Source organism: Somniosus microcephalus, chromosome 14 (assembly GCF_052327205.1).
Source record: "Somniosus microcephalus isolate GS21.2 chromosome 14, FLI_Smic_1.0, whole genome shotgun sequence".
NCBI classification, from domain to species: domain Eukaryota; kingdom Metazoa; phylum Chordata; class Chondrichthyes; order Squaliformes; family Somniosidae; genus Somniosus; species Somniosus microcephalus.
The window spans coordinates 21384251-21410517 of record NC_141000.1 but is presented as its reverse complement, the minus strand read 5'-3'; the positions used below and the strand labels follow the sequence as shown (position 1 = coordinate 21410517).

The window sequence follows — 26267 nt, the reverse complement described above, 5'->3', positions numbered from 1 at the left end:
ACCCCCAGTTTCCCAAGATGCGCCGCCTGAGAGCGTAACTCTCTGGGAAGCACCAGATCGTGGAAGCACCCTTACATCCCATGAGCAATCAAGATAGAAGTGAGTTATAGTCAGTCTCGCAAGTCATACAAAGATCACAGCCAGCTCTAATCAGGGGATTCTATTTAGGCTAGACATTAAGTAAGTCATTCAAATTAAAGGGAGAAAGTAGGTGCCAATCTGAAGTTTTTTCCTCACAGAGCCATCTGTTCTCAACTGTGGCATCAACATGACTGGTGTAACGTCTACTGATCGTGATTTCTGCCAAAAGTCGCGGTCTAGGCTCACACATGAAGAACAACGACTTGGGTTGCTGCGCACCTACAGCCGTATCCCAGCATGAATAACAGGAAAGGGGAGAGTTTCGAGGGAAACCAGATCGATCTGTGATAATCTGCTGTCTAATAATGCTGTATTATACAGCAATGAATCTGATACATCTGGTAAACTGCTGCAAACAGATACTGTGTACCTAAGACAGTGATGGTGCAGAAAGGCTAGGAATTAAAGCAGGTTATAAGAACATAAGAAATAGGACCAGAAGTAGGCCATTCGGCCCCTCGAGTCTGCTCCGCCATTCAATAAGATCATGGCTGATCTGATCTTGGCCTCAACTCCACTTTCCCGCCCGCTCCTCATAACCCTCGCCTCCCCTGTAGCTCAAATATATGTCTATCTCCACCTTGAATATATTCAATGACTCAGCCTCCACAGCTCTCTGGGGTAGAGAATTCCAAAGATTCACGACCCTCTGAGAGAAGAAATTCCTCCTCATCTCCGTTTTAAATGGGTGACCCCTTATCCTGAAACTATGCCCCCTAGTTCTAGATTCCCCCACGAGGGGAAACATCCTCTCAGCATCTACCCTGTCAAGCCCCCTCAGAACCTTATATGTTTCAATAAGATCACCTCTCATTCTTCTAAACGCCAATGAGTATAGGCCCAACCTGCTCAACCTTTCCTCATAAGACAACCCTTTCATCTCAGGAATCAACCTAGTAATCCTTCTCTGAACTGCCTCCAATGCCTTAAATAAGGAGACCAAAACTGTACACAGTACTCCAGTGTGGTCTCACCAACGCCCTGTACAGTTGTAGCAAGACTTCCCTGCTTTTATACTCCATCCCCCTTACAATAAAGGCCAACATTCCATTTGCCTTCCTAATTACTTGCTGTACCTGCATGCTAACTTTTTGTGTTTCATGTACGAGGACACCCAGATCCCTCTGTACCGCAGCATTCTGTAGTCACGCTCCATTTAAATAATACTTTGCTTTTCTATTCTTCCTACCAAAGTGGATAACCTCACATTTTCCCACATTATACTCCATCTGCCAAATTCTTGCCCATTCACTTAACCTATCGATATCCCCTTGCAGACTCTTTGGGCTGGATTTTAGTTCAGGTGCGGGGAATTGGCGGTTTCCCCGAATTTAGTGATTCCGACACGATTGTAAATGGGTCTGTGAGATTGATGCAAATGTAACACAATTGGCCAATTGATTTCCAGCGTGTGGGAAGCCTTGGCAATTGAGTATTTCCAGTCAGAAAGTCACAGAATATGATGTCATCATTGCTGCTGCTTTTAAGGTCCAAAGCAAGCCTTGCTTCCTCTGCAGGCTTCCAACCTTCAACATTAAGATGGCACAGGAGCCTGCAGGAGGAACGGCCAGCGGGAGGGCCAGATCTGCGCCCAAATTTGATGAGGCTTCACTACAGGCATTACTGGATGGTGCTAGGGCCCACAGGGAGGTCCTCTTCCCTTCTTCAGGGAGGAAGAGGCCTCCCAGCCAGACCAAGGCTGTGTGGCTAGAGGTGGCAGGTCAAGTCAACTGCTTGGGGCTCACACGAAGAACGTGGTTGCAGTGCAGGAAAAGATTCCATGACCTTCTTCGCACTGGAAAAGTAAGTACTGTATGATGTTTCCATCACCCTCAATCTGATCCCCATTGCCTTTCCTCACCAGCACTCGACTTTAGCAATCTCTTCCTGCACATCCCACTAGACACTCACATCCATGCACCCTTACCCATTCCCTCTCTCTCTAGGCTCACATTCACAGAACTATGCCACCATGCAGCCCTCACACTCCCTTTCACTCTGATGCTTTGAACACAACTGACAACACACAGGGAGGGCCCTTGGTATTGCAACCTTAGTCCATCTTTGTCTCCTTCTAAGTATCTATGCTATGCAATCTCTGCACTCACTCCTTCATTCTCACTCAACCTCCACTTGTCTCCCTCATTGCAGGAAAAGAGAGCTCACAACAGGAGAGAGCGAGCCAGGACAGGAGGAGGGCCGCCCTCATTAGCCCAGCTCACCCCCTGGGAGGAACGCGTCCTGGAGATTGCCGGGGCTGACCGAGATGTGGATGTTGGGGAAGGACAGGCAGGAGCATCCCCGCAAGCTGGTGACAGAATAGTTTTCCATCTCTCTCATTGGCATTGCATGAGCCGCTGATAATGATTCTGAAGCTACATCAGATGGACTTATGATCATCTACAAAATGCAATGTGCATGTAACCTTGGCATCACATCTCTAACTTTTTCCTTGACTCCCCCACAGGACCATCGAGAGTCCCCGTCCCCACTCTGCAGGAGGAAGAGCCTGAGATTCCAGACTCCTCAGAGGAATCTGCAACCTCTGAGGGCGCAGCGTCATCAGAAATAAGCGCACCCAGCACCAGCGCAGACACTCACACCTCGGTGGGACCTTCGGGACATAGAGTAGAGTTGTCACCTGGTGTATCACAGCTCACAAGTGAGCATCAGCAGGTTGTGGAGACAGGGACAGCAGTGGAGAGTCCTCGTCGGAGGGCGCAGGACTCTGCCAGCTCGGCTCAGCTGCATGTCGACCTCTGCCTCTGGGTCCAGCCGTAAGATCAGAGGTGATGGAACTCCAGGCACAGATGCAGGAGTCTCTGGCAGGTTTTGTCTCTAGGGTCGCTGCGAGTGTGGAGTGAATGGAGGAGTCCATTGCGAACATGAGCAGAGCCTTTGTGGAGTCATTGGCGCATGAACGCATCAACACGGAAAGGATGGCTACCTACGTGGAATTGATTGCTGCCTCCGTGGTAAGGCTGGCTATGGTAGAGGAGAGGAGGGCTATGGCCATGGAGGAGGTTAGTCGCCAGGGTATGGAAAACATGGTGAGTGTTCAGAATAGAATGACATCTCTTGAGGAGCGATGGGCATCTATTGAACAGAGAAACCAGACCTTCATGGAAATCCTTCTGAGTAGGACTGCCATTGCAGATACGGGTCCCCATGGCCCCCCTGTTGTGCAGCAAGGTGCTCTCCAGCCACTTGCAGGCACTGAGGGGGACCTGACCCATGAGAGGGAGGTTGGTGGCAGACCTCAAGGAAGTGGGGGCTCCTCTCCAAGCACTCACACTTCCATGCCACTGCAGAGCCCTGCCGGAGTACACACCCAACAGGAGATAGAGGTCTCAACCCCTGCACAGCCACAGGAGCAGCAGACTGTTGACGAGCCCTCACAGGCTTGTCACCCCAGAGGACGCCCGCCAAAGGTGTCAAGACAGGAGCAGCAGGAAAGTGAGCAAGGGGCCTCCACATCTGCTGAAGCCACAGGGGAACCACTACGTAGGAGCACGCGTAAGAGGAAAATAAACCACAAATAGTCACAAGGGTAGTCACTTGGGTGAAATGTTGTGTATTTTGTGGAAATGCCATCAGTTGTGTGTTTCTCATAAAAATTCTGATGGCAACTTCTGCAGTTGTGGCGTGTGTCATTTCGCGAATGGGGCTGGAGGCCCTCTAATGCCAAGAGGGGAAGGAAAAAAAGGCCTCCCATGCTTCTGGTAGGTGCCTCAGTTGAGGAAGCGCTGAGTGAGGGTGGCGAGAGGGGTCTCGCAGGAGGTCACGCTGGAGAAGTGTGTGAGGCTCCAAAATTCCACAGCTGTGGTTATGCCTTCTAAATGTTCCCCCAGACCAAAGTCCTGCCACCTGCAAATGATGACTGATCAAATATCCTCTTTAATGTTGGACCTGCAGCTGATAGTCAGCAAGCCAATAATGTTCACGCCAGATTTCTCAGGCGTCATCCCCACCAGGTGCGTTTTACGTGGGAAAAGGGTTAAACAGGCAAGGGCCTGTTAAAATGGGATTATAAAGGCCAATCAGTGGTGTTTAAGGGCCCTAAAGACTAGTCCCGCCTGTTGCAGGCGGGACTGATTCGGGTCAATCAGACACACCTAGGTTAAAATGGCGTGGAGGCAGGAACCAGGTGGGGGGGGGGTCGTGACCCCCAGGTTTTGGGATTTTAACCCCCCGCACGCCTAAAAGCCCGCCTCACGGCCCAATGAAAATCGAGGCCTTTGAGTCCTCCTCACAACTTGCTTTCCCACCTATCTTTGTGTCATCAGCAAATTTGGCTACAGTATAGTCGGTCCCTTCATCCAAGTCATTAACATAGATTGTAAACAGTTGAGGCTCTAGCACTGATCCCTGTGGCACCCCACTAGTTACAGTTTGCCAACCTGAAAATTACCCATTTATCCCGACTCTCTGTTTTCTGTTAGTTAGCCAATCCTCTATCCATGCTAATATATTACCCCCAACACCGTGAGCTCTTATCTTGTGCAGTAACCTTTCATGTGGCATCTTATCGAATGCCTTTTGGAAATCCAAATACACGACATCTACTGATTCCCCTTGATCCATCCTGCTCATTACATCCTCAAAGAACTCTAAGAAATTTGTCAAACACGATTTCCCTTCCATAAAAACATATTGACTCTGCTTGATTGTATTATGATTTTCTAAATGTCCTATAGTTTAATGCTTTCTGTCTCCCTCCTTTCTTGAATAGGGGTGTTACATTTACGGTTTTCCAATCCGCTGGGACCTTTCCAGAATCTAGGGAATTTTGGAAGATTACAACCCAATGCATCCACCATCTCTGCAGCCACTTCTTTTAAGACCCTAGGATGCAGGCCATTGGGTCCGGGGGACTTGTCAGCCTTTAGTCCCATTAGTATGCCTAGTACTTTTCTCCTAGTGATAGTGATTGTTTTAAGTTCCTCCCTCCCATTTGCCACTTGATTATCGACTATTATTGGGATGCTTTTTGTGTCTTCTATCATGAAGACACTAAGTATAAGTAAAATCGTTATATTAATGCAGTAATCAAATAACATATTGCTGCATAAAACACTACATACTTCTGCCAAGCATAATTGAATTACCTTATACTCAAACCTACTGCACTCTGTTCATTAAATAATGTTCACACTACATTATTCACTGTTGCTCATGAAAACCAAACAGTATTCTTGTAAAATCTTCCTAATGTTCCAAGTGTTCTCAGTATTTAAATGTAAACAAGAAAATACAGTAATATTGTAGGAAAAAATGCTCCTGTGTATTTCCACAGGCCCCAGTTGCGATTGTGCAGTTAGCTAAAGTTTGGGGCAGATTTTCTCCTGCTTTGCACCTGGGGAACTCTCAGTTGTAAGGCACAAATTTGAGAGAAAACGGGGCAAAGTCCTGTGACAACGAGTCTTGCCCACTTTGCATTGCCCTGAGATTTCCGGGGTATCCTCAGGGAATGGAGCACTTGCATCCAGTGCAGGCGCAATCACGAGGTGCTATTCAAATGAAGCAGGAGGGACCTAACGGCACCTCCCATCTCAATTCCCTGCCTTGAGGTCAGGAGGTCACCTATTTGGAGGGATTCCCAGAAGAAGTCGTCCTTAGGCACTGCGGCCAGCCCCACTGAGATTGGAGGACCTGAGCGAGGTCTGGATGCAAACACTTGGCCAATTAACCTAACCCGCACATCTTTGGACTGTGGGAGGAAACCGGAGCACCCGGAGTAAACCCACGCAAACACGGGGAGAATGTGCAAACTCCAAGTATAGAACTCGGCTGTTCATGGCCTTCTCCTCTGCCTCACAGTTTCTCCATCATCTTTGAGCTGTTTGCAACATTTTCCTATGCCCCACTCAGCCGTTTCCTGCTCGATCTGTTTCCTGCTCGATCATTATTAGTTCCACTTTTAACCCAATTTATTTGCTTTCCATTCACTTTTCTCCTCCAGCGTTATCTTTTCTAGCATTAGCAGGCTCTCCTCCCATTAATTTAGATTTTTTTTTGATCCATTAACTTCCTCTGCCAAGTTCAGCTCTCTCGTTCCTTCGCCCAATTATCATCAAAAGGATAAAAACACATTGCAGGATGCAAAAACACATGGGGGAAACAGGCACAAAAAATACAAAATATAGACAAAAAGTCTTAAAAAATGAGAAAGAAGAACTTGTGTTTATATAACATTTTTCACAACCTCAGGATGTTCCAAAGTGCTTCCCAGCCAATGGAGTTGAGGTACAGATCAGCCATGATCTAAATGAATGGAGGAGTAGGCTCCTGCACTACTGGCGAAGTTGATTGGCCTCATCTAAATTAATAGAGGGGCTGAATGGCTGAATCCTGTTCCTATGTCTGTATGTGGCACTATGATAGGTAGATACTGTGATAGGTATTTTAAATGTTATAGCTCACATAACTTGCCCATAACTTGCCTTAAAAAAAGTGCTTTGCGACTGCATGCAGTTGCATGCTCTGGCCACTGGGTGACACTGTGTGCAGTCTTTCAGAGATTCAGTGCAGGTCTCCGCCATCTTGTTATCTGATCAAGGAAGTTTTACTTTTAAATTTTATCCTTTTTGCTTTACCATTTTTTTTACAACTTAAATTTAAATGTTTTATTTTCCTTTTTTAATCTTTTTGCTTTTCAGTCACCTGCTTCTCCTCAGGAAAAAAAGGAGTTTCCTGCCTGCTCCTGCTGGAGTCCCCCTCACTCACTGATGGGGCCTCCAGGCCATGACCCTCCGAATTGGCTGCAATTTTATTTGAACTTACATTAGTTTTCAGTTCTCTTTACTTTTAATAGATATGTGTACATGTGACAACACCTTGTGTGCGATCGAGCCCAGCCACATACCTCCCTGCTGGCTGTGCTTTGAAATCACTCTACTGTCACCTTGGCCAACACTTTGCACCCTGCAGCTCTCCTGCCCTACTGGCTAAGCTGGAGTGACCTCATCAGCTGGTATCTCTGCCCCATGCACTCAGCTTTGAGTGTATTGAACTGACCCAGGTCTAAATATTCTGTCGTGACCTGGGTAGAAATGTATTGACCTGACCCAGATATAAATAAATACACGTACTGCCCTGACCCAGGGATAAATAAATAAATGTACTGTCCTGACACAGATATAAATAAATACATGTACTGTTGTGACGCAGATGTAAGTAATAAATGTACTGTCCTGACGCAGGTATAGATAAATAAATGCACTGTCCTGATGCAGATGTAAGTAATAAATATATTGCCCTGACCCAGGTATAAATAATGTACTAGCCCAATCCATATACAACCATAAGTCTGCACGCACTTTCTGTGTCAACTTCCTCCATTCCTGTGTCCATATTTATATTGGAAACTGCCAATGTAGTTTATTACACTGTAATTACACCCTCTCGCCAGTAGTGGTGCTATACTACCTCAGCTCTGTGTCTCCCAGCTCCTCAACCTGGCCTGCCGAGAAATTCCTGTTATAACCAACTCTATTCTCATCTGCTTCTCAAATGGGCATAAGTTTTGTCAAAGCATTATATAAAAATAAGGACATAATGTATGGCTTTAAAATAGAGACTGGATTATGTCTGTACGCCCTAGTGCAATTATCCTCTACCCTCTAACCCCCTTTGAGCTTAAGAATACACCTGGTTTACACATCCCACACGATGTTTTATACTCACACTTTCTGTGTCAACTTGGGAAATTACACTTTCAGCGTCACTTTTTTAGGTGCAAATTTATTCCACCTTATTTGTTCACACATCATATTCATAAAACAATAAATCGTAACTCTAACTCTGAGCAGTGATGAAAATCTACCAATAAAAAAGTGGTACCGAACTAACCAAATTACTCAAAATACTTTTTCAAAATATTTTTGTCCACCTAGATTTGTCTCCAGCCAGCTACTGCACACAGGAATAAAAATAAGATTTGTAACATAGTAAAGACATTTAAACAAAAGACATATTTCTCAATAGCATGATTAAACTTACATTTTGTGTTTTTGAAGTAAGTCAGGTCAAGAATTTGGAGGCAATTAAAGATAAGGACAAGAATTTAAAAATAGATATGAAGATGCACAGGGAGTCTGGCAGGAACCAAGGTAATGGAAGTTCAGGGCTTTGAGCAGATAAGGATTCAGGAAGCAGCATTTTGAATGAGTTTTGGATGGTATCAGTATGATTCTCTCTGCTAATCTGTGCAATATCTCAAAGCATGTCTTTCTTTAGGCTAGAACAATAATTAAAAGTTTGTTTATCCAAATGATTTAAAAACAAGCTGGAGTATTGACTTTATACATGCCCTGACGCATGGTTCTGAGTCACCCTTTAAATTTTGTTTGATAACGCTTCTGTGAAGCGCCTTGGAATGTTTTACTACATTAAAGATGCTATATTAATGCAAGTTGCGGTTGTTGAATTGACCTTCTTCCCCATAGCTGTCCTTCTCCGCCATTTTACAGACTTATTTATTTATGCAACCTTGGTACGTTAAGGGAACAAATGTATTTCTTTATCTACTTGCAGTGGGTAAAGAAACCATTTTATTTATTTCCAAGAATCAATCAAAAAACATTTCCTTCAGTGTCTCTGAACACATCTTCCACAACCTTTTTTCCGAATCCTCGCAGCAGATTTATGCACCCTGTCACCACTTCCAGCCATCTTCCTCCAACTCACATGAGCAATGTCATAAGACACCTGCTGGTTTTTGAGTTAAATTTGTTGACAAGTACATGTAAATATTTGTAAAAGATTCTGACCTGTGAATCACAGCAAAAAGGTCCTCTGTTGTGCGGAGTTTGTTTGGTGATATGAATACATTATCTTCATTAGTCTGGGGATCCACTGCAGAAGTCAAATAACTCTCACCCTGTCCCACATCTGCGTATGAGAAACACAAGTGGCATTTCTTTAGTTACTGTACTATAAAAATTACATTTATTTTAGGAGGCTGCACAAATCTTTCATGGTGTGGACATCTTTAATGAGATTTTACTATGGTTAAATAGGAGGCTTTTAAAAAAATGTGCTAAAAATCTAACGTATGCAGCATTTCTAATTACTTATCCAGACCATCCTATTAGTTGAGCGTCATAGAGTCGTAACGGCACAGAAGGAGGCCATTCGGCCCATCGAGTCCATGCCGGCTCTCTGTAGAGCAATCCAGTCAGTCCCATTCCCCCGCTCTATCCCCGTAGCCCTGCAAGTTTATTTCCCTCAAGTGCCTATCCAGTCTCCCCTTGAAAACATTGAGTGTGTCCGCTTCCACCACTTCCGTCGGCAGCGAGTTCCAGGTCCTCACCACTCGCTGCGTAAAAAAGTTTTTCCTCACATCCCCCCTGTATCTCTTGCCCAAAACCTTAAATCTGTGTCCCCTAGTCCTTGTACCATCAACTAGTGGGAACAGCCTTTCCCCATCGAGCCTATCTAAACCCGTCATAATCTTGCACACCTCTATCAAATCACCCCACAAACTCCTTTGCTCTAATGAAAACAAATCCAGCTTCTCCAACCTGTCATTGCTAAGATCCCCCATCCCCGGAACCATTCTGGTAAATCTCCTCTGCACCCTCTCAAGGGCCTTCACATCGTTCCTAAAGCGTGGTGACCAGAACTAGACGCAATACTCCAGTTGTGGCCTAACCAGCGCTTTATAAAGGTTCAGCATAATTTCTCTACTTTTGTACTCAATACCTCTATTTATGAAGCCCAAGATCCCATATGCTTTGCTAACCACTCTCTCAATATGTCCTGCCACCTTCAGGGACCTATGCACATTAACTCCCAGGTCCCTCTGTCCCTGCACACTCTTTAAAACTGTGCCATTAAGTGTATATTGCCTCTCCCTGTTCCTTCTGCCAAAATGCATCACCTCACACTTCTCTGTATTAAATTCCATCTGCCACTTGTCTGCCCATCCTGCTAGCCTTTCTATGTCCTGTGGCAGTCGATTGGTATCATCCTCACTGTTTGCCACAGCCCCAAGTTTGGTGTCATTGGCAAATTTAGAAATTCTACTCTGTAGTCCAATATCCAGGTCATTTATATAACTCAAAAAAAGCAGTGGCCCCAGCACTGACCCTTGGGGAACACCACTGTCTACCATCCTCCAGTCTGAAAAACAGCCATTTACCACAACTCGCTGTTTTCTGTCCTTAAGCCAATTCCTTAGCCAAGCTGTCACTGACCCACCTATTCCACGAGCCTCAATTTTGTTAACCAACCTTCTATGTGGTACTTTGTCAAACGCCTTCCGAAAGTCCATGTAGACAACATCCATTGTTTTGATATTTGACTAAAACCATTATGGTAGATGTTACAAATTTGTGTCTGCCGTAGATTCTCAGGTACAATGGTGTCAGTCACTTCTGTAAGCAGTATGAGTGCCTTATATGGGAGTTGACTCACATTGCCTTATATCGATGACTGGGAGTGTAACAATACAGGTAGACTATCCTTTATCCGAAAACCTCGGGACCAGCCGTGTTTCGGTTTTCGGAAAATTTCGGATTTCAGAAGGTATTTTATAAGACTGGGAAATTTGTCGGGGGTGGGGGTCGGCGGGGGTGGGGGTCGGCGGGGGGGTCGGGGTCGGCGGTGGGGTCAGGGGTGGGGGTCGGCGGGGGGGCAGGGGTCGGCGTCGGCGGGGGGGGTCGGGGGTGGGGGTCAGCGGGGGTCGGGGTCGTGCGCACGACTTACGCTGAACGAAAAAACTTTCAGTTTTCAGAGGATTTCGGTTTTCGGAAATGCGGATAAAGGATACACTATCCCTTATCCGAAAGGGTGGGGGTCGGGGGGGGAGAAAAGAATATCGGACAGGCCGCTGCAGCTATCGGACGGGCCGCTGTATTGTCGGGTTCACTCTCCCGGTATACCTCCTTCACACTGCCCGGCTCGGCCTGCAATCTCCTACCCAGGAGGGAACTCAGTGACCCTCTGCCCTCCTCAGCGTAAGTCGTGCGCCACTCTGGTCATGTCGTGCGCACGACTTACGCTGAACGAAAAAACTTTCGGTTTTTAGAGGGTTTCGGTTTTCGGAAGTTCGGATAAAGGATAGTCTACCTGTAGTACACCCCTTGCGACCTGAACCGGAAAATTTGTGTCTTTCAGGGGTGTATTTCCTAATTCTCTCCAAAGGCATTCTGAGAAAACACTTCATGAGGTGAGGCTTGATGCAAATTGTTAAGCAGCTTTATTTCACAATTCATGCACATAGGGAGCAACAGTTCTAACCAGATTCACTTAGTTCAATCTGTATAACTTATATTTGTAGAATGATATATAATGACAAACATCAATGGGTTGTCTTACTTGAGTTAAGCAGGATTGTTCATCCAGGATTGCTGATTTTCTGATCCTGCCTAAAACTTTCGCAGCTCTTTGTTTGAAAAGTCTGACTGCCTTTACAGACTTTGGGGGCGATCTTGCCAGCCCTGGGGAGGCGGGTATGGAGGCAGGACAGCCGGGAAAATGGCAGAATTTGGGGGCGGGTGCCCAACCCGCCTCTGTGCCATCTTGCCAGGAGGCGGGTAGCCGTCTTGCGCCAGGTCCCGTCTCCTTGGAGGCGGGAAGGGATTACAGCCTCTTAACTGCCTGTTGACAGGTAGTTAACAGGAAGAAAATAGGATTATCCCCATTTTGCCCGCACAAGTGCAGGCTTCCCGAATGCTCCGAAACCCGCCGGGGTCACCGAGGCGAGTAGGGGGTCGGAGGGGTCCAAAAGTGTGCTGTGGAGGTAAGTGATGGGTGCAAGTGTGGAGAGGTGAGTATCTGAGGTAAGTGCAAAGTGCTAGAAAAAGTGTACTTACCTTTGTTTCTTCCTGCAGGCTTCAATCGGTGGGTATGCGGAGAGTCTCACACCTCCGCGGCAGAGATGACAGATGGCCGCTGCATTCTCCAATGCAGCAACCATCTAATTTCTGCAAAAGAAAGAGGTTTGATGAGGTCTTGAATTCAAGAACTCATCAAACTACAGAGAATGTCAGTGTTTTGACATCTTCACAAAGCTGTCAAAACGTTGACAATTCATCTGTCAAAAATTTTTGACGTTCTCAGCAACCGGCTTTCCCTTAATTGGTCTGCTGAGCCCGCTGGGCGGGCTTAACAAGGTCAATCAAGGGAAAATAGCATGGGTTGGCCAGAAGTCAATGGAGGCGGGACTACAACCCAACAAGCAGCAATCCCGCCTCCAATGCGCCCCCATTGGCAAAATCACCCCCTTTAAGTTAGAAGAAGCTTCTCACTGTGATTAATTAGACAAGCTAATGAATTGCTTATTATTTAGCCTCTGGGAAAATCAACTTCCATTTAGCATATAAACAACCCTTTGTCGAGCTACTTATTTTTTAAATTTGTGATAAAACATGTCACTTAAAAGACTCAACATTAAAAGTATGTCTTATTTTCAAATTGTTTCTGTGGAAAAATGGTAAAACAAAAATCACAAAATGTGCTAGCAGTTATGCAGGAATCTGTGTTAAATATTTGTTATGTATTGTTATTGTTCCCCAAATTAAACAATATAAAATGTCATGCTCCAACACAACTCTTAAACTTATGATTAAACAGAAAATGACAGCTTTAGCATGCCAGGTGTCACATTATACATCAATACTTAAAAGACTCCACATAGACACTTGTTCTCTTTTACAACCAGGATCTATTAGTATTGAGACTAAGGGGAGATTGGCATCTACATATTGCAATAAATTAACATAAAAATTCACTTTTTGTCTACAACTTAGAATACATTCAAAAAACACAGGATGAGAACTCTATTTAAATGGGTTAACAGTACAATAAGCGGAGATTTTCCTGGGGCTGTATCTAGTCGCAGTGGATTGCCTGGGCACAGTAAATATTGTACTAGCGGGAAGGTCAGAGCACACGCCTGTAAAATAACCTGCCTGATTTTCCTTACATTACTTGAAATGGAGGACAATCAGGCAGGTTCCTGTACAGGCGTGCACTCCTCCCACTCAATTTTCCGATATTCGCTGCGCTCAGGTGATACAAGTGCAGTCCCAGGAAAATCCCCCCTTATTATATCATTAGCCTTTTTAAATAGAGTTTTCATCCTATGTTTTTGAATGTATTCTAAGTTGTAAACAAAAAGTGAATTTTTATGTTGATTTCTTGCAATATGCCCATAATTCTAGTTCCAGTGAGAAAGGCTTGATACTCAAGTGCAAATCATTGCAGAATGAACAACCAATGTTGAAGAATACTGGCATTATGTTCATGAAGCTTATCCTACGCACATTAATATATAAAATAAAACAGATCTATGTGTCCTCCATGTCCATTTATTGCCGATGTATAAAGAAAGACATTGGACAAAGAGATCGGAATCCTGATGTTAATGCAGTATAATTGAAAATCTCTTTGGTGAAAAATGTAAAGCAGTCAACTTACATTGGGGTTTGGATGTGAACATACATCATGAACAGTCTGCTTATCTTATGCAATTATTGGGGTAGATTAGTGGCTTTAGATGTAACAACGCTTGACTGTTTTTCTTACGGGAGGGGTTGACTTGGCCAAAAATGTCGTTCTGAAAATAGTCAAAACACTTCAAGCTGCATGCTATGAAAGGCAGCTCTGCTGGTGGCATTAACACATTCAATGATGCTTTTTGCTACTGTAACACTACCAAGCAGAGAGGTTAGCAATCTCGCCCTACAATTTGATGTGGAAATAAAATAAAACATTTACCTAAATGACCTTTGTAATGCCCGTCACCGGGACTCTCACACGGAGCTTCGGCAGTTTTACTGTGACCATCAGCACTTTCGGAACAACTGTCTCGCAGTCTTTCAGCTTTCTCTTCTGCACTGTCTTTGTGGAGCTTCTGTGCACCTACTGATTGTGGTTGAATTATGCCTTGGGGCGCAGTTTCATCATCATTAACTGAGTCAAAGTCAAGTTTTCGTTCCAATTTCTCTGCAGTTTCAGGTCCCAGTCCCAGTGCTGCTGCAGACAGGGTTTCTCTAACTGTGTTGCCTGGTGAACACACACTTTCAGGTTTCTCTTCATTCCCTGTTTCTTGTGAAAATACCTCATTCTGAACCTCTTTATTGGAATTACTGAAGTCTTGTTTTATTTCTTGTAGCGCGCTCTCCTTTACCGAATTCTTTTCATAGATATATTTGTAGCTATTGGAGACTGTCTGACAGCCTTCTGTTGCAATCATTTGGTCATCTTCAAGTTCTGTGTTTTGTGGCCTCTCATTAGATACTGTGAGCTGTGTTAAAGGCTTTGCTGCTGTAGAAACCAAGGGTAAAGGGGTCATACTCTCTTCACTCAGCTTATTTTCTAGACAAAGTGCAACATTACTTTCTAACTGCGAAACGCCTGGGTTTGCTTCTGTGGAAGATGATTTTTGTAACTGTTGAGGTGAGCTGGAAAATTCACTGCACTTGTGTGTTAATGATTTGTTATAACCGTATGGTTCAGTTCTGTTTGGTGGTGTGACAGTCTCTGTATAACTTGGTTCTTCTGTTATGTCAGGTTCTTCTTGGCATTCTTGTTTGGATTGCTTGACTTTACTAATAGAGCGAAGCTGTACAGACTGTAGAACTGATGGGGTTATGGCAAGGGAAACTGGTGGACTGTTGTTGATTCTTTCAGCTGTCTCTCTCTGTTTGCTCTGATTTGAGATGTGCAATTGGTTTCTGTGAGCTAAAGGCTTGCTTTTAAACAGATTCTGAAGAGCACTTAGGTCAAGATGTGTCGGAGGTATCGTTGGTAGTTCGAGGTCGTTCTTTGTGACATTTGCATCCCTCGTGGAAGACTGCTGTAGTGAAGACCTCCTCTCTGGAACTTTTGGCTTTCTTTTACCGCTGCTTGGAGACAGGGGGCCAGGAAACAGAGGCGTAGGCAAAGTTGAGGTCGGTGTTCCAGACTGGCTCGAGTACCCACTAGATGGCGATGCCAAACCTGCCAATTTATCGGGAGAGGACAGCTTGAACTCATTATCGACTGAGGGGAGGGATGGGGTGGTAGCACGTGATTCAGACTGGGATGTTTGTGACTCCGACCCTTCTGGAGACTTTGTACACTCTATGACGGTTGTACCCGTAGCAGTACTAGAGTTTGATAATGATCTGTAGGGATCATTAGATTTTAAGTCATTCAAGAGCCAGAGACCTGCATAATCTGATTGCACAGCACCTTCATCTTTAAATGATGGTGTCTCTGAAGGGGTGAACTGAGGGTCTGATAATTCATTACCATTTGTATATCCGCTATGACTATCCCAAGGAATATTCCTTTTACTAGGTAGCATGGAACCTTTGAACCTGTCAGATGCAAGACTTAGGTCAAGTTGCAATGACTTCTGTGTATCTCTAGAAGATACAGTGCTATCTTGTCCGTTGTTTGTCTTTGGTTCATTCTGATCTTTCTCATTTGTACAGCTTTCATTTTTCCTCAAAGACGAACTGCGTTTTGGTGGGGCTGGTTTTGCCTTTGGTTTCTTGAGCGCGATGCTCTGGCCCCGATGCCTCTGCTTTCTCAACTCTAAATGATCCGGTTGAGGGAGTTCACCAAGTTCAGAAGCATTTTCTGTGCTCTGGATTCCATCGGAGCTTGTGGATGCATAGTTAAAAATATAGTTTCTAGTAGTTCTTAAACCACAGTCAAAGTGCATGGAGGTATAATACCCTTCAGTATCCACAGAGAAATGTGAGCTCGAGTCAGTTCTAGAGGAGGGTGGTCTCTCGAGAAAGCTGTCACATGTACCCATGCTAGCAAAACTTGGACATCCCAAGCTATTTGTCCTTGAATGCCTTGGACTAAAATCTCGATGGCAAGATGCATCGTGGCAATGGTGTAAATAGTTCCATTCAGCGTCACTTGTGTTACTTGTGTTGAGATCTTCAACAACATCCGTCCCGGTGGAAGTAAAAGAGTTTGTCCTGTGACCTCTGACTTTATCTCCTTGATATGTGTACTGTTCCAATAGGAAACCTGGTGAATCATAGTTTGTGTGAGCAGGTGTATTCAATGATAATTCTGAGTCACAGTGTGAAGATCCAGTCAGTGGTGGTGACGATGCAGTATGGATAGTCTCTGATGTCTGTGAGGGGCATGTCGAATTACTCCCACTCCAGTTTCCACTGGACGATTGATGGTCCTCCTTTTGATCTATCTGACTACTTAAGAGAACCCCTGCACTGGAGATACTGTTGACTGGACTCCCAAATGTATCTGAATTTGAAGAGATCTCACTGTTTCCCATATCTCCCTCTGGCACAAAGTTAGACATCTTTGTCACCTGGCCTTCATGTTCTGGATTTTGCTCTGGTTGAACAGTAACGCCTTTGGAATGATGTTTTTGTGGGCTCTGAATAAACAAGCTTGCTTCGTCTTCCTCCTCCTCTGCCCTTTCTGGGTTTGGCAAGTATTTTTCCGGAGTACCAGTAATGCTTTCAACGCTATCATCCTGACTCAATTCGCGAGATAACAGTGAGACTCTAATGCCTTCTCGCGAAAGGCTGCGTGAGCGAACATGGTTGTCGATTGGTGTAAGAAACATTGCGTTTGAGTCATCTGCCAGGGTTGTGATATTCCCAGCTGAATGTGACAACGAAGATGTGATGCTATTGCCCCGCTGGGCTTGGATCCGCCTCACTGATGCTGCAGCAATTAGAATATCCTCTGTCTGGCACTCTGAGTCCTTGGTCCCGGATCGCCCGCTGGTAGAAGTCGCCTCATCACCACGGAAGCCCAAGTCTGGGTTAACATGAACAATCACATTCCTTTCTCTAGCCATGGAAGATTCATCAGAATCTGCTAGCCAAATAAATAAAACGTAGAATCAAGGATTATACATGGCAATATAATGACAATATATAATGACAATAAAGTTAGCAGAATATAAACAAAGGCCCAGAATTTCCTCAGGGCCAGCGTTTATCCGACAGGCAGTGATTGGTGGGGTCGGAAACGGGATGGGATGGGATCTCGTAACACCGGGCCTCCGCTCCAAAGCTCATTCTGAGCGAATTTCCTCTGAGGGTAGGTAGTGGGAGTCAACAACAACAACAACTTGTATTTATATAGCGCCTTTAACGTAGTAAAATGTCCCCAGGTGCTTCAGAGGAGTATTATAAGACAAAAAAAGAGGTTCCATCGGCCCCTTGAAGTATGACGAGTAAAAAAGAGGCGGTACTGGCAGGATGGCATCATCTGCCGCAGTTCCTTCTGCTCCAGTCTCCTCTGCCCCAATTGAACTGGACACAGGCACGGTACCGGCAGTTTACTGCGGCAGTGTTAGTGGGGCCCACAGGAGTGTTGTAAGACAGGGCCATGGCTGGAACACTCCAAAAGATATCAGGTTGCCAAATTAAAAATTGTCTCTCTATTAAAGGGCACAAAAATCACGTTTAACAGCACTCTAAAGCTGGTCCTGCCAGTTTTACCCTCACATGGCTTGCAAGTGCCGGATTTTGCTTCCTACCCAGTGGCCACCGAGAAGCACCAATTCTGTGGCAGGTACCAGCCTGATTTATGCAAATAGCCTGATCTCAGAAACCTCGGTGCGTTCAAGCTCAGCGGCTCCCAACGGTGTGTCGCGATTCTCGGCTCGCCATAGTCTCAGCGGCAGAGTGGGATCGCGGATATTTCGGGCCAACTTCTTTACTCCTGACTTTTACAAGAGCTTGTTTGGTTGAGGGAAATAAGAGGCAGATCACAAGAGATCTCCAGGAACTCACGATCACCTCAGAATAACCAGTCCCAGAACAACAAATACAAATAATAATGGGCTGATTTTGGCCATTGAAAGACATCAAATCAGCCATGGCTCAGTTGGTAGCACTCTGACCTCTGAGACAGAAGGTTATGGGGTTCACACTTGAGTCTCATTCAGAGACTTGAGCACAGAATTTAGGCTGACACTTCAGTGCAGCACTGAGGGAGTGCTGCACTGCTGGAGATGCCGTCTTTCAGATGGGATGTTCAACCAAGTCTCTGTCTGTCCTTTCAGGTGACACTATTTCAAAGAAGAACAGGTGTCCTGGCCAATATTTATCTCTCAAACTTCATCACTAAAAAATACAGTGATTATCACAAATCCGTTTGTGGGAGCTTGCTGTGCACAAATTGGCTTCTGCGTTTCCTACATTACAACAGTGACTACGCTTCAAAAGTACTTCAAGTTTCTTTAGGACATCATGAGGTCGGGACAGCTGCTATATAAATGCAAGTCTTTTTCTCTTTCTTGAATGAGTGAGAAAATCTGCTCTGATTTACACTAATTTAAGGACAGCTGTAGGTTTTTTTCATTACAAATAATCGTTGCAGGAAACAGATTTTAAAGTTTTTTTTTACCTATTTCTTGCTGTATGCGTCTGGGAATCCCACTGATAGTTTTTCGCCTCTTTAACTTCCGTTTTCGCTGCAGCACAGATTGAGGATGAACAAAGGAGTATCGGCCAATGACCTGTCTCTCAAAACCCACTCCTGTAATTGAGAAAGGAAAAAGGAACTATGCAATCCATAGCATACTTTCAAAAGCATTCTAATTGTACTTATCAGTATGGCACTCGACTTGTTTGGTATATTGGTATCATTCTGGAAAAATCATATTTAAATTAGGTTGTACCATATTCTCCTCATGTGATACTCCTAATTTATCATCACCAGAAGTTACTACCATCAACAGGAACAGACCTGTACCAGCCAGTACTTCACACTAGTCTTTCCTGGCTCACAATGTGTTGTCCAGGCATGACCCAAGTCTGAAGGGGCAAAATCTATAATTGAACTGCTGGGTGCTTTTCACAGTTCAAGTGGGCATTATACAAAAAATTATCATGTCCTTTTATTGCATTTTAAATCCTAGTATACACACTGATTATGCATTACAATCTGTTCAGTTTTCTGTTGAAGTCTCAGCTTATCAATCTAATTGAATGGGCCAATTCAGAGCCATGAAATTGCTTTGTATTCATTAAAAAGAAACAACTGTAAATGTTGGTGAACCACAATAAAAACTACACAGAATAACCTAGAACTGGACAGCACGTCCACGGGCGCAACAGGGTTGAGGCCCTTCCTCAATATTCTGCCAAAGGATCTCATCCCAAAACATTAACCTGCATTTCATCTGTAAACATAGAAACATAGAAGATAGGAGCAGGAGTAGGCCATTCGGCCCCTCGAGCCTGCTCTGCCATTCAATGCAATCATGGCTGATCATCCAAATTCAGTACCCTGTCCCTGCTTTCTCCCCATATCCCTTGATCCCTTTAGCCTTAAGAAATATTTCTAACTCCTTCTTGAATATATTTAATGAATTGGCCTCAACTGCCTTGTGTGGTAGAGAATTCCACAGGTTCACCACTCTCTGGGTGAAGAAATTCCTCCTCATCTCTGTCCTAAATGGCTTACCCCTTATCTTTAGACTGTGACCCCTGGGTCTGGACTCCCCGCCATCGGGAACAACCTTCCTGAATCTAGTCTGTCTAGTCCTGTACAAATGCTGATGGACCTAATGTGTATTTCTAGTATTTTCTGCTTTTGTTAACCTTGGCTGTTAACAAAAAAAAAATGTTTCAATAGAAATGGAGAAACCATCCTGTGCTTATCTAGGCTGATCATATGGAAATCAAGATTCGTTTCAGCATTAGTCGTTCACTAAGAAAAGCTTAGACCGCAGGGAGATAATTAAAACATTCTTTTGAAAGACAGCAGCTCGCTTGCTAACTCAGCAGGTAAATGCACAACCTGGTGTTGCACTGAGCTAAACTGACAACAGTGGTCTCGGGGATGATTTCTGGTCTGTGCTGAATTAGTTGGGCAGCAGTCGGGACAACACAATTGATAGCCCTGCCTTCAGATTGCAGATAGGGACAATCAGCTGGGTTCGCACTGTCGGCAGCTACTCAGGCGAGCACACGTGTTCAGATGTCGGGTAAGGGCAATATCGGGCTCAGCTGATAATGATGCTTCCCCCACAGTTGAATAGTCCACTGGTAGGGTCAGAGGCTAGGCTAACTTTGAAGAATGGTCACTTGAGGCTGCCCGGGGCTGTACTCCAGCATTGGTCCCCCGTCTCCAGTAGGACAGAGGACAAAATTGGCGAGGGGAGAAGAAAGTATCAAAATTATGCAAAAAATAGTTAGCGTGTGACGAGAAGAAAGGTACACTGGTTGAATAGTCAAATAGGCTGGTGGAAATAAAATCATTCTATATATCAGATTGTCACCATTAAGCAAAATCCACCAATCAATTATACAACAACAACAACTTGTATTTATATAGCGCCTTTAACGTAGTAAAACGTCCCAAGGCGCTGCACAGGAGTGTTAGAAGACAAAAAATTACCCGACATCCGAACACATGTGCTCGCCTGCGTAGCTGTCAACAGTGGGAACCCAGCTGATTCTCCCTATCTGTACTCTGAAGGCAGGGCTACCAAGCCATGTGCCCCACAGTAGTGCTCACTGACACACGTAATGGGTGGAGCATTCCGAGAATACCTTATTTGCTTTCGGATGGTCAAAAATTGTATTTTCTAATTTGCACTTTGAGCATTGGAAACGAATGGCCCATAACACAATTTTCAATATCAGTTAAGGGACTGAGTAGCTTCGTTCTCTTGTACAGTTTGACAAAGCACTAAAATATTAAGTTCTGAAGTTCACATATCAGTGTTTGTGGATGCATGTAGAGATGGCGTCTAGATTTTCCAGATTTGTGAAGAACCGATAAACTCTTATTCATGCTTGTCAAAAAAAAGGCCCAAAGGGCTCAGTTGGTAAATGCATCACCCAATGCAGAGCTGAGCTGTTCAAACCAGAAGTTCCCAGGATCACTCCCCAGTGGGAGTGGGACACTAGAACTGTTTGCAGAAACCCTGTATTAGAGAGTGATAAAAAATAATCAAGTGGCTCCAGCATGAAAATGCCTGATGGGTGAGAAGAGGATTGGTCTCAGTTCTGATGCAGCCCCTGCCAACAACAATTTTGAGTAAAACTGTAGTGTATGTAACCGTCTACCTTTAAGAGACTATTGTATGTAACCGTTCACCTTTAAGAGAACTATTTTAGGTGTGGCACTACTTGTTTGGCTTCTGTATACGGTAATGCCGACGGTGACCACACCGGTATATAAGTGCTGTGGCATGATTTGTAGGGCAGATTCGCCCTGACCTTCGAATAGTAAAGTCCTGTTGTATGTTACTCCTGAAGTCTGTGTCGTAATTAACTGCACAACCCACAGACTTTACAGTGGCGACGAGTCCGATCGTACCCTGCGGCAACAATATTTTCAAGCAAAGAAAGAGCGTCGAAAAGAGGCAACCGCCCTTGTCATTCGGCTGGGAGAAAACTCAAGGCTGCAGCAATAGAAAGGAGGAAGACTTTAGCGACAAAAACTTCCATCAGCAACAGGCACTGACTGTCCCTTCTGCCACGGTGACTGTGAGTAAGGGAAAGTGAAAAGAATAGCCGGAGGATAAGGGCTGGGCACTCGACCACGGTCGAGGGGGAAAAGGAGCCGGAAAAAAAAAGTCGGGTCCAACGGCGTCGTGAGAGACCGCGACCGGCGGGAAAAGCCAGGCGGTGACCGAAGCCACGAAGCGCTGCGACCGGGAGCGTAGGCGCGGGAAGAGAGAAACTCAGCCGCAGCCGGGGAGAGAAGCACCGGACTGCGAGAGGGCTGGGAGGCGCGATTGGGGTCCGAGCGAGCGGGAGAGGCAGAGCCGACCAAGAGAGACTGCGCGAGAGCCAGTCCAGCGGCTGAACTGTCCTCCGTCAATGGGGTGTAACCAGCGCTGGTAGAGCCGAGCGAGCGGGAGAGAGGCAGAGCCGAGCAAGGGGAACTGTGCGAGAGCCAGTCCAGCGGCTGAACTGTCCTCCGTCAACGGGGTGTACCCAGCGCCGGTAGAGCCGAGCGAGCGGGAGAGAGACAGAGCCGAGCAAGGGGAACTGTGTGAGAGCCAGCCCAGCGGCTGAACCTGTTCGCCGTCAACGGGGTACCCAGAGCCGGTCGCCCTGCCATAAAATAAAAAAAAAAGGGAAAGCCTTGAAGCCGACGCGCAGGCTGTGAACCTGAAAGCCAGCGGCCGTCGCCCGTGGGGGAAAGTGTACCCCTCCCGCCAGGGAAGAAACGCGGGAAGCCGCCATCAGGCGGGGAAGAAGACAGAAGCGGGAAACCGCCATTGAAGTGGGCGGGGAGAGAAGATAAGAGCGGGAAACCGCCATTTTCGCGGGAAAACCGCCATCTTAGAAAAAAAAAGAAATAATAATTTAAAGAAATACTTGTGTTGTTCCCAAAGAGAGGAAGATGCCTAAGCGTGGTAACATCAACGATTTTAATTCGGAGATAGAAGACTGGGCCACGTACGTGGAACGCATTGAGATCTATTGTGAGGCCAACAAAATAGAAGAAGACGACAAAGCTATAACCTTGCTAAACTCGATTGGCGCAAAGACATACGGGCTCTTGAAGCATCTACTATCACCAGCTAAACCGGCGGATCAGACTTTCGATGAGATAGTGGCTGTTCTGAAGGATCACTTGAACCCCACACCATTGATGTTGGCTGAACAATTCAAATTCTATGCGAGAACGCAACGGAAAGACAAAAGCAACGCGGAATACTTGGTCGAACTGCGTAGACTAGCGAAATACTGCCAGTTTGAAGGGAATCTGACAGAGGCATTGCGAGACAAGTTCGTATGCGGACTGTCCAAGGAAGGGACGCAAAAGCGACTACTCGAAGAGAACGACCTTACACTTGACAGGGCTGTCCTTATAGCAGCATCGCACGAAGCCTCAGCGAAAGGAACTGCGGAAATGCAGCTAAAGGCAGCGGCACTCGGTGTGGACCAAATTACCTCGAGTATAACAAAATGCTATCGCTGTGGGAAGACAACACACGATCAGAACCAATGCTGGTTTAAGAACCAGGAATGTAGGAAATGTGGCAAACTGGGTCACATCGCTAAGGTATGCCGGTCAGGGAAGAAGACCAACAACCAAAGGAAGCCATCACAGGAAAAGTACAACAAGGTACACAAGGTGGCTGAGAAGAGTTCAGATGAACAGAATTCAGACTCAGACCCAAACGGCCAGGAGCTGGGTAGTCTGAGAATTCATAATGTGAGTAAGGAAGCTGACCTACAAACTATCTGGGTCATGCTAAAAATAGCTGGAGTCCAAGTGAGAATGGAGTTGGACACTGGATCAGCTGTATCAGTCATAAATCGAAGGGATTACCACAGGCTATTCTCACATATACCCTTAAGAGATACCAAGTTCGTATTGCAGACATACACGGGGCATAAAGTATACCCCATGGGAAAGATAAGAGTCAAGGTGAGAGATAGGGGTAAAGAACACCCAAGAATGAACTTATACGTACTACCTGAGGGAGGACCACCACTTCTAGGACGGGAGTGGATCAAGAAAATAGACATGGAATGGCACTACCTACAAGCAATGACGAGTGAGGACTCGGTGCAGACAAGCAGCTCAGACTCTGAGCCGGAAGACGATAAGTCCAGCCCAAGTATGAAAAACAAGGTTAACATGAACTCACTGACTAAGGTTGGAAAAACGATGGCGTGTATAAAGACAGAGAATTCTGAGTCTGTTCAAGTTACAGACATATGCATTACGGAGGAACACCGGGCTCGAACTCAACGTTATCTCAAAGTACAACAACAATTAGAACAATTGAGTTACCGTCTCGTACAAGAGATGAAAACAATGAAAAAGTTCTATGACACCGAATGGGAGAGTCTGGAAAGACAACAGAACCTGCTGGCTCAAGCAGAGAGCGACCATAGAGCCATCGTGACCAATTACCGATCACATCTCCCTTATGATGTTCAGGAGTTAGAATATTTGCATGATCTAGAGATACAGCATAAAGGCAAACCACGCTACACTGAGGATTTTGTCCTGCAATTGGAGACGGAGCTAGTGCAGGCAAGGTTAAGAGAAGCTGAATCGCAATGTGCACTTAAAGAGATGCAGAAAAAAATCTTGGACATAGAAAAGAGAAACGCTTCTTTACCTGATGAGAATAATGTGGCCATGTTGCAAGAGGAGCTTATGGGGCGAAACTGAAAGAAGCTAAGCAAAGGATGTTGGAACTTGAAACACAGAACCAAATCAGCAGTAACCAGCTATGTCGAGCAGAGAAGGAGTGCAATGGTCTACAGGAGAAGGTGCAATATCTCTCAGCCCAGAATAAGGGACTACTCACTCAGTTAAATGAAAGTAAAGGGAAAATGGCTTAGATAGACTGCAAGAATAAAGAAGATTTGATGGCAGTGAGACTTCGAGAGGCAGATAGCATAGCAGCCTTGGCTGAACTCCAACAGAAAATTGCGAAAGAAGCAAATGAAGAGGAATCTTCAGGAAGCCAGGATTTTATTCCAGTTCTTCTCTACGACTCCTTACAAGCAGAGTGTGAGAAGTTGAAAGAACAGTATGAACAGGCCCAGGCTATAATTCTGGAGGGGGTTAACTCGGCAACCTCCGAAAAGCTAGTTTCAGTAGAAGCATATGAGCAACTAAAGGTTGAACATGAGCAAGAAGTCCAAAGGCTGCAGGAAATTCTTGATGAGCTCAAGGCCAAGACAGACTCATCGGTAGAAGTTCCATCCATAGATGAGAAATTAGAGGTGAAAGACATGGCAGAACATGAAAGACAAGATGTCCAAGAACTCATAAAAATATTGAAGGAAACCCAAGACAAATATGAGGCGGCAATGACCGAGGTTCAACAACTTGAAGAACAGATTCAACTGGGAATCCTTTCAGTGGAAGAAAAGGAAACTGTAAGAAACACAGAGACTGTAAGAATGGCCCCTGAACATGAGCTAGAGAGCATCAAGGCGCAACTTCTCCGAGCGCTGAAAGCCAAAGTACAAGATGAAAAGAAGGTGAAAGCATTGGAGGAAAAGGTGGATGAAATGGAGAAGACTCTGATCCACAGTGTTCCCGTGGAAGAGTTAACGGTCAGCCAACTCCTTCATATGCTGAGGGACAAGACTCTGCAATGGGAACAATCTGAACACGAGCTTCAATCTTCAAAGGGAAGGAGTTCGGAGCTCTCAAAAGTTATGGAAATAGCTGAGGTTGCAACACAGATTTTACTGGGATGCCAAAAGTACGCTGAATCACGTCTATGTGAACAACAGAATGTTGAAACAGCTGCTCCAGTAGAAGGATTGAATAGCCCGATCAATCAATCCCCAATGGAAGGGGAAGTATTGAAATCACAAATGAGGTCCTTAGTGAAGGATTTGCAGGAAACCCAGGAAGAGCGGGATGACTATGAACGCATGAAGAAGTCCCTTCAGGAAAGATGTCTAGGGAGGGAACAACAGTCGGCTAACGTCCAGTTGGGTAAGGAAGAAGTAGCAGGCCCTCTCGCTAGACTAGCTCAGGATGACACCGAATATTACCATGACCTGTTGAGTGACACGGAATATTACGAGGACTTGGTCTGCCCAGCTTGTGATGAAAACTCCCAAAGTGCAGAAATCAGGATGAAGCACTTAAAGTCTAAGGAACATAGGGAGATGGTGGCGCTACAGCTGGCAGCTGAGAAGGGAGCCCCGAGAGTCTCCAAGAAGCAAAAAAGGAAAAGACGAAGCCGAAGATGATAACCATCTAAATCATTATCACTTCTAATGGGAAAGTAGGGAAAAATTACTAAGGCAGTCCAGCTGTTTGTAAAAGTCAGCACTGCTGGTTCAGCAGGACAGAAGTTCAAGCTGTTACGTCAAGGGAAAGACTATTGGATGAGGCACTCTAGCAATGTGAACCGGCTACACCACAGAGATGTTGTTCGGACCGAGTCAAGACCAGAAACTGAATCTGTGAACTGTTCCTACAGAGACTGAACCTGTGAACTGTTTTCCGCAGAGACTATATCTGTAAATTGTTTTACATGAAGTTGAATATATGTTATGTTTAATGGGTAATACGTATGTTGTAAGCTAAAAAGGGAGGATTGTAGTGTATGTAACCGTCTACCTTTAAGAGACTATTGTATGTAACCGTTCACCTTTAAGAGAACTATTTTAGGTGTGGCACTACTTGTTTGGCTTCTGTATACGGTAATACTGACGGTGACCACACCGGTA

At 45.2% G+C, this 26267-nt stretch overlaps 1 protein-coding gene across 2 annotated transcripts in view; it reads right to left on the bottom strand.

The window, feature by feature from the left end:
- Positions 1-26267, bottom strand: part of nhsa (Nance-Horan syndrome a (congenital cataracts and dental anomalies)) — a 487741-nt gene that overhangs the window by 6058 nt on the left and 455416 nt on the right. Inside the window, exons 6-8 of one of the 2 annotated variants that reach the window (XM_086006318.1) lie at positions 18487-18618; positions 13867-16947; positions 8913-9033 (exon numbers count right to left, since the gene is read on the bottom strand). In XM_086006318.1, the coding sequence (XP_085862444.1) occupies positions 8913-9033; positions 13867-16947; positions 18487-18618 (3334 nt within the window). The remainder of the gene's footprint in view (positions 1-8912; positions 9034-13866; positions 16948-18486; positions 18619-26267) is intronic. The other variant, XM_086006319.1, reaches the window with a different exon arrangement.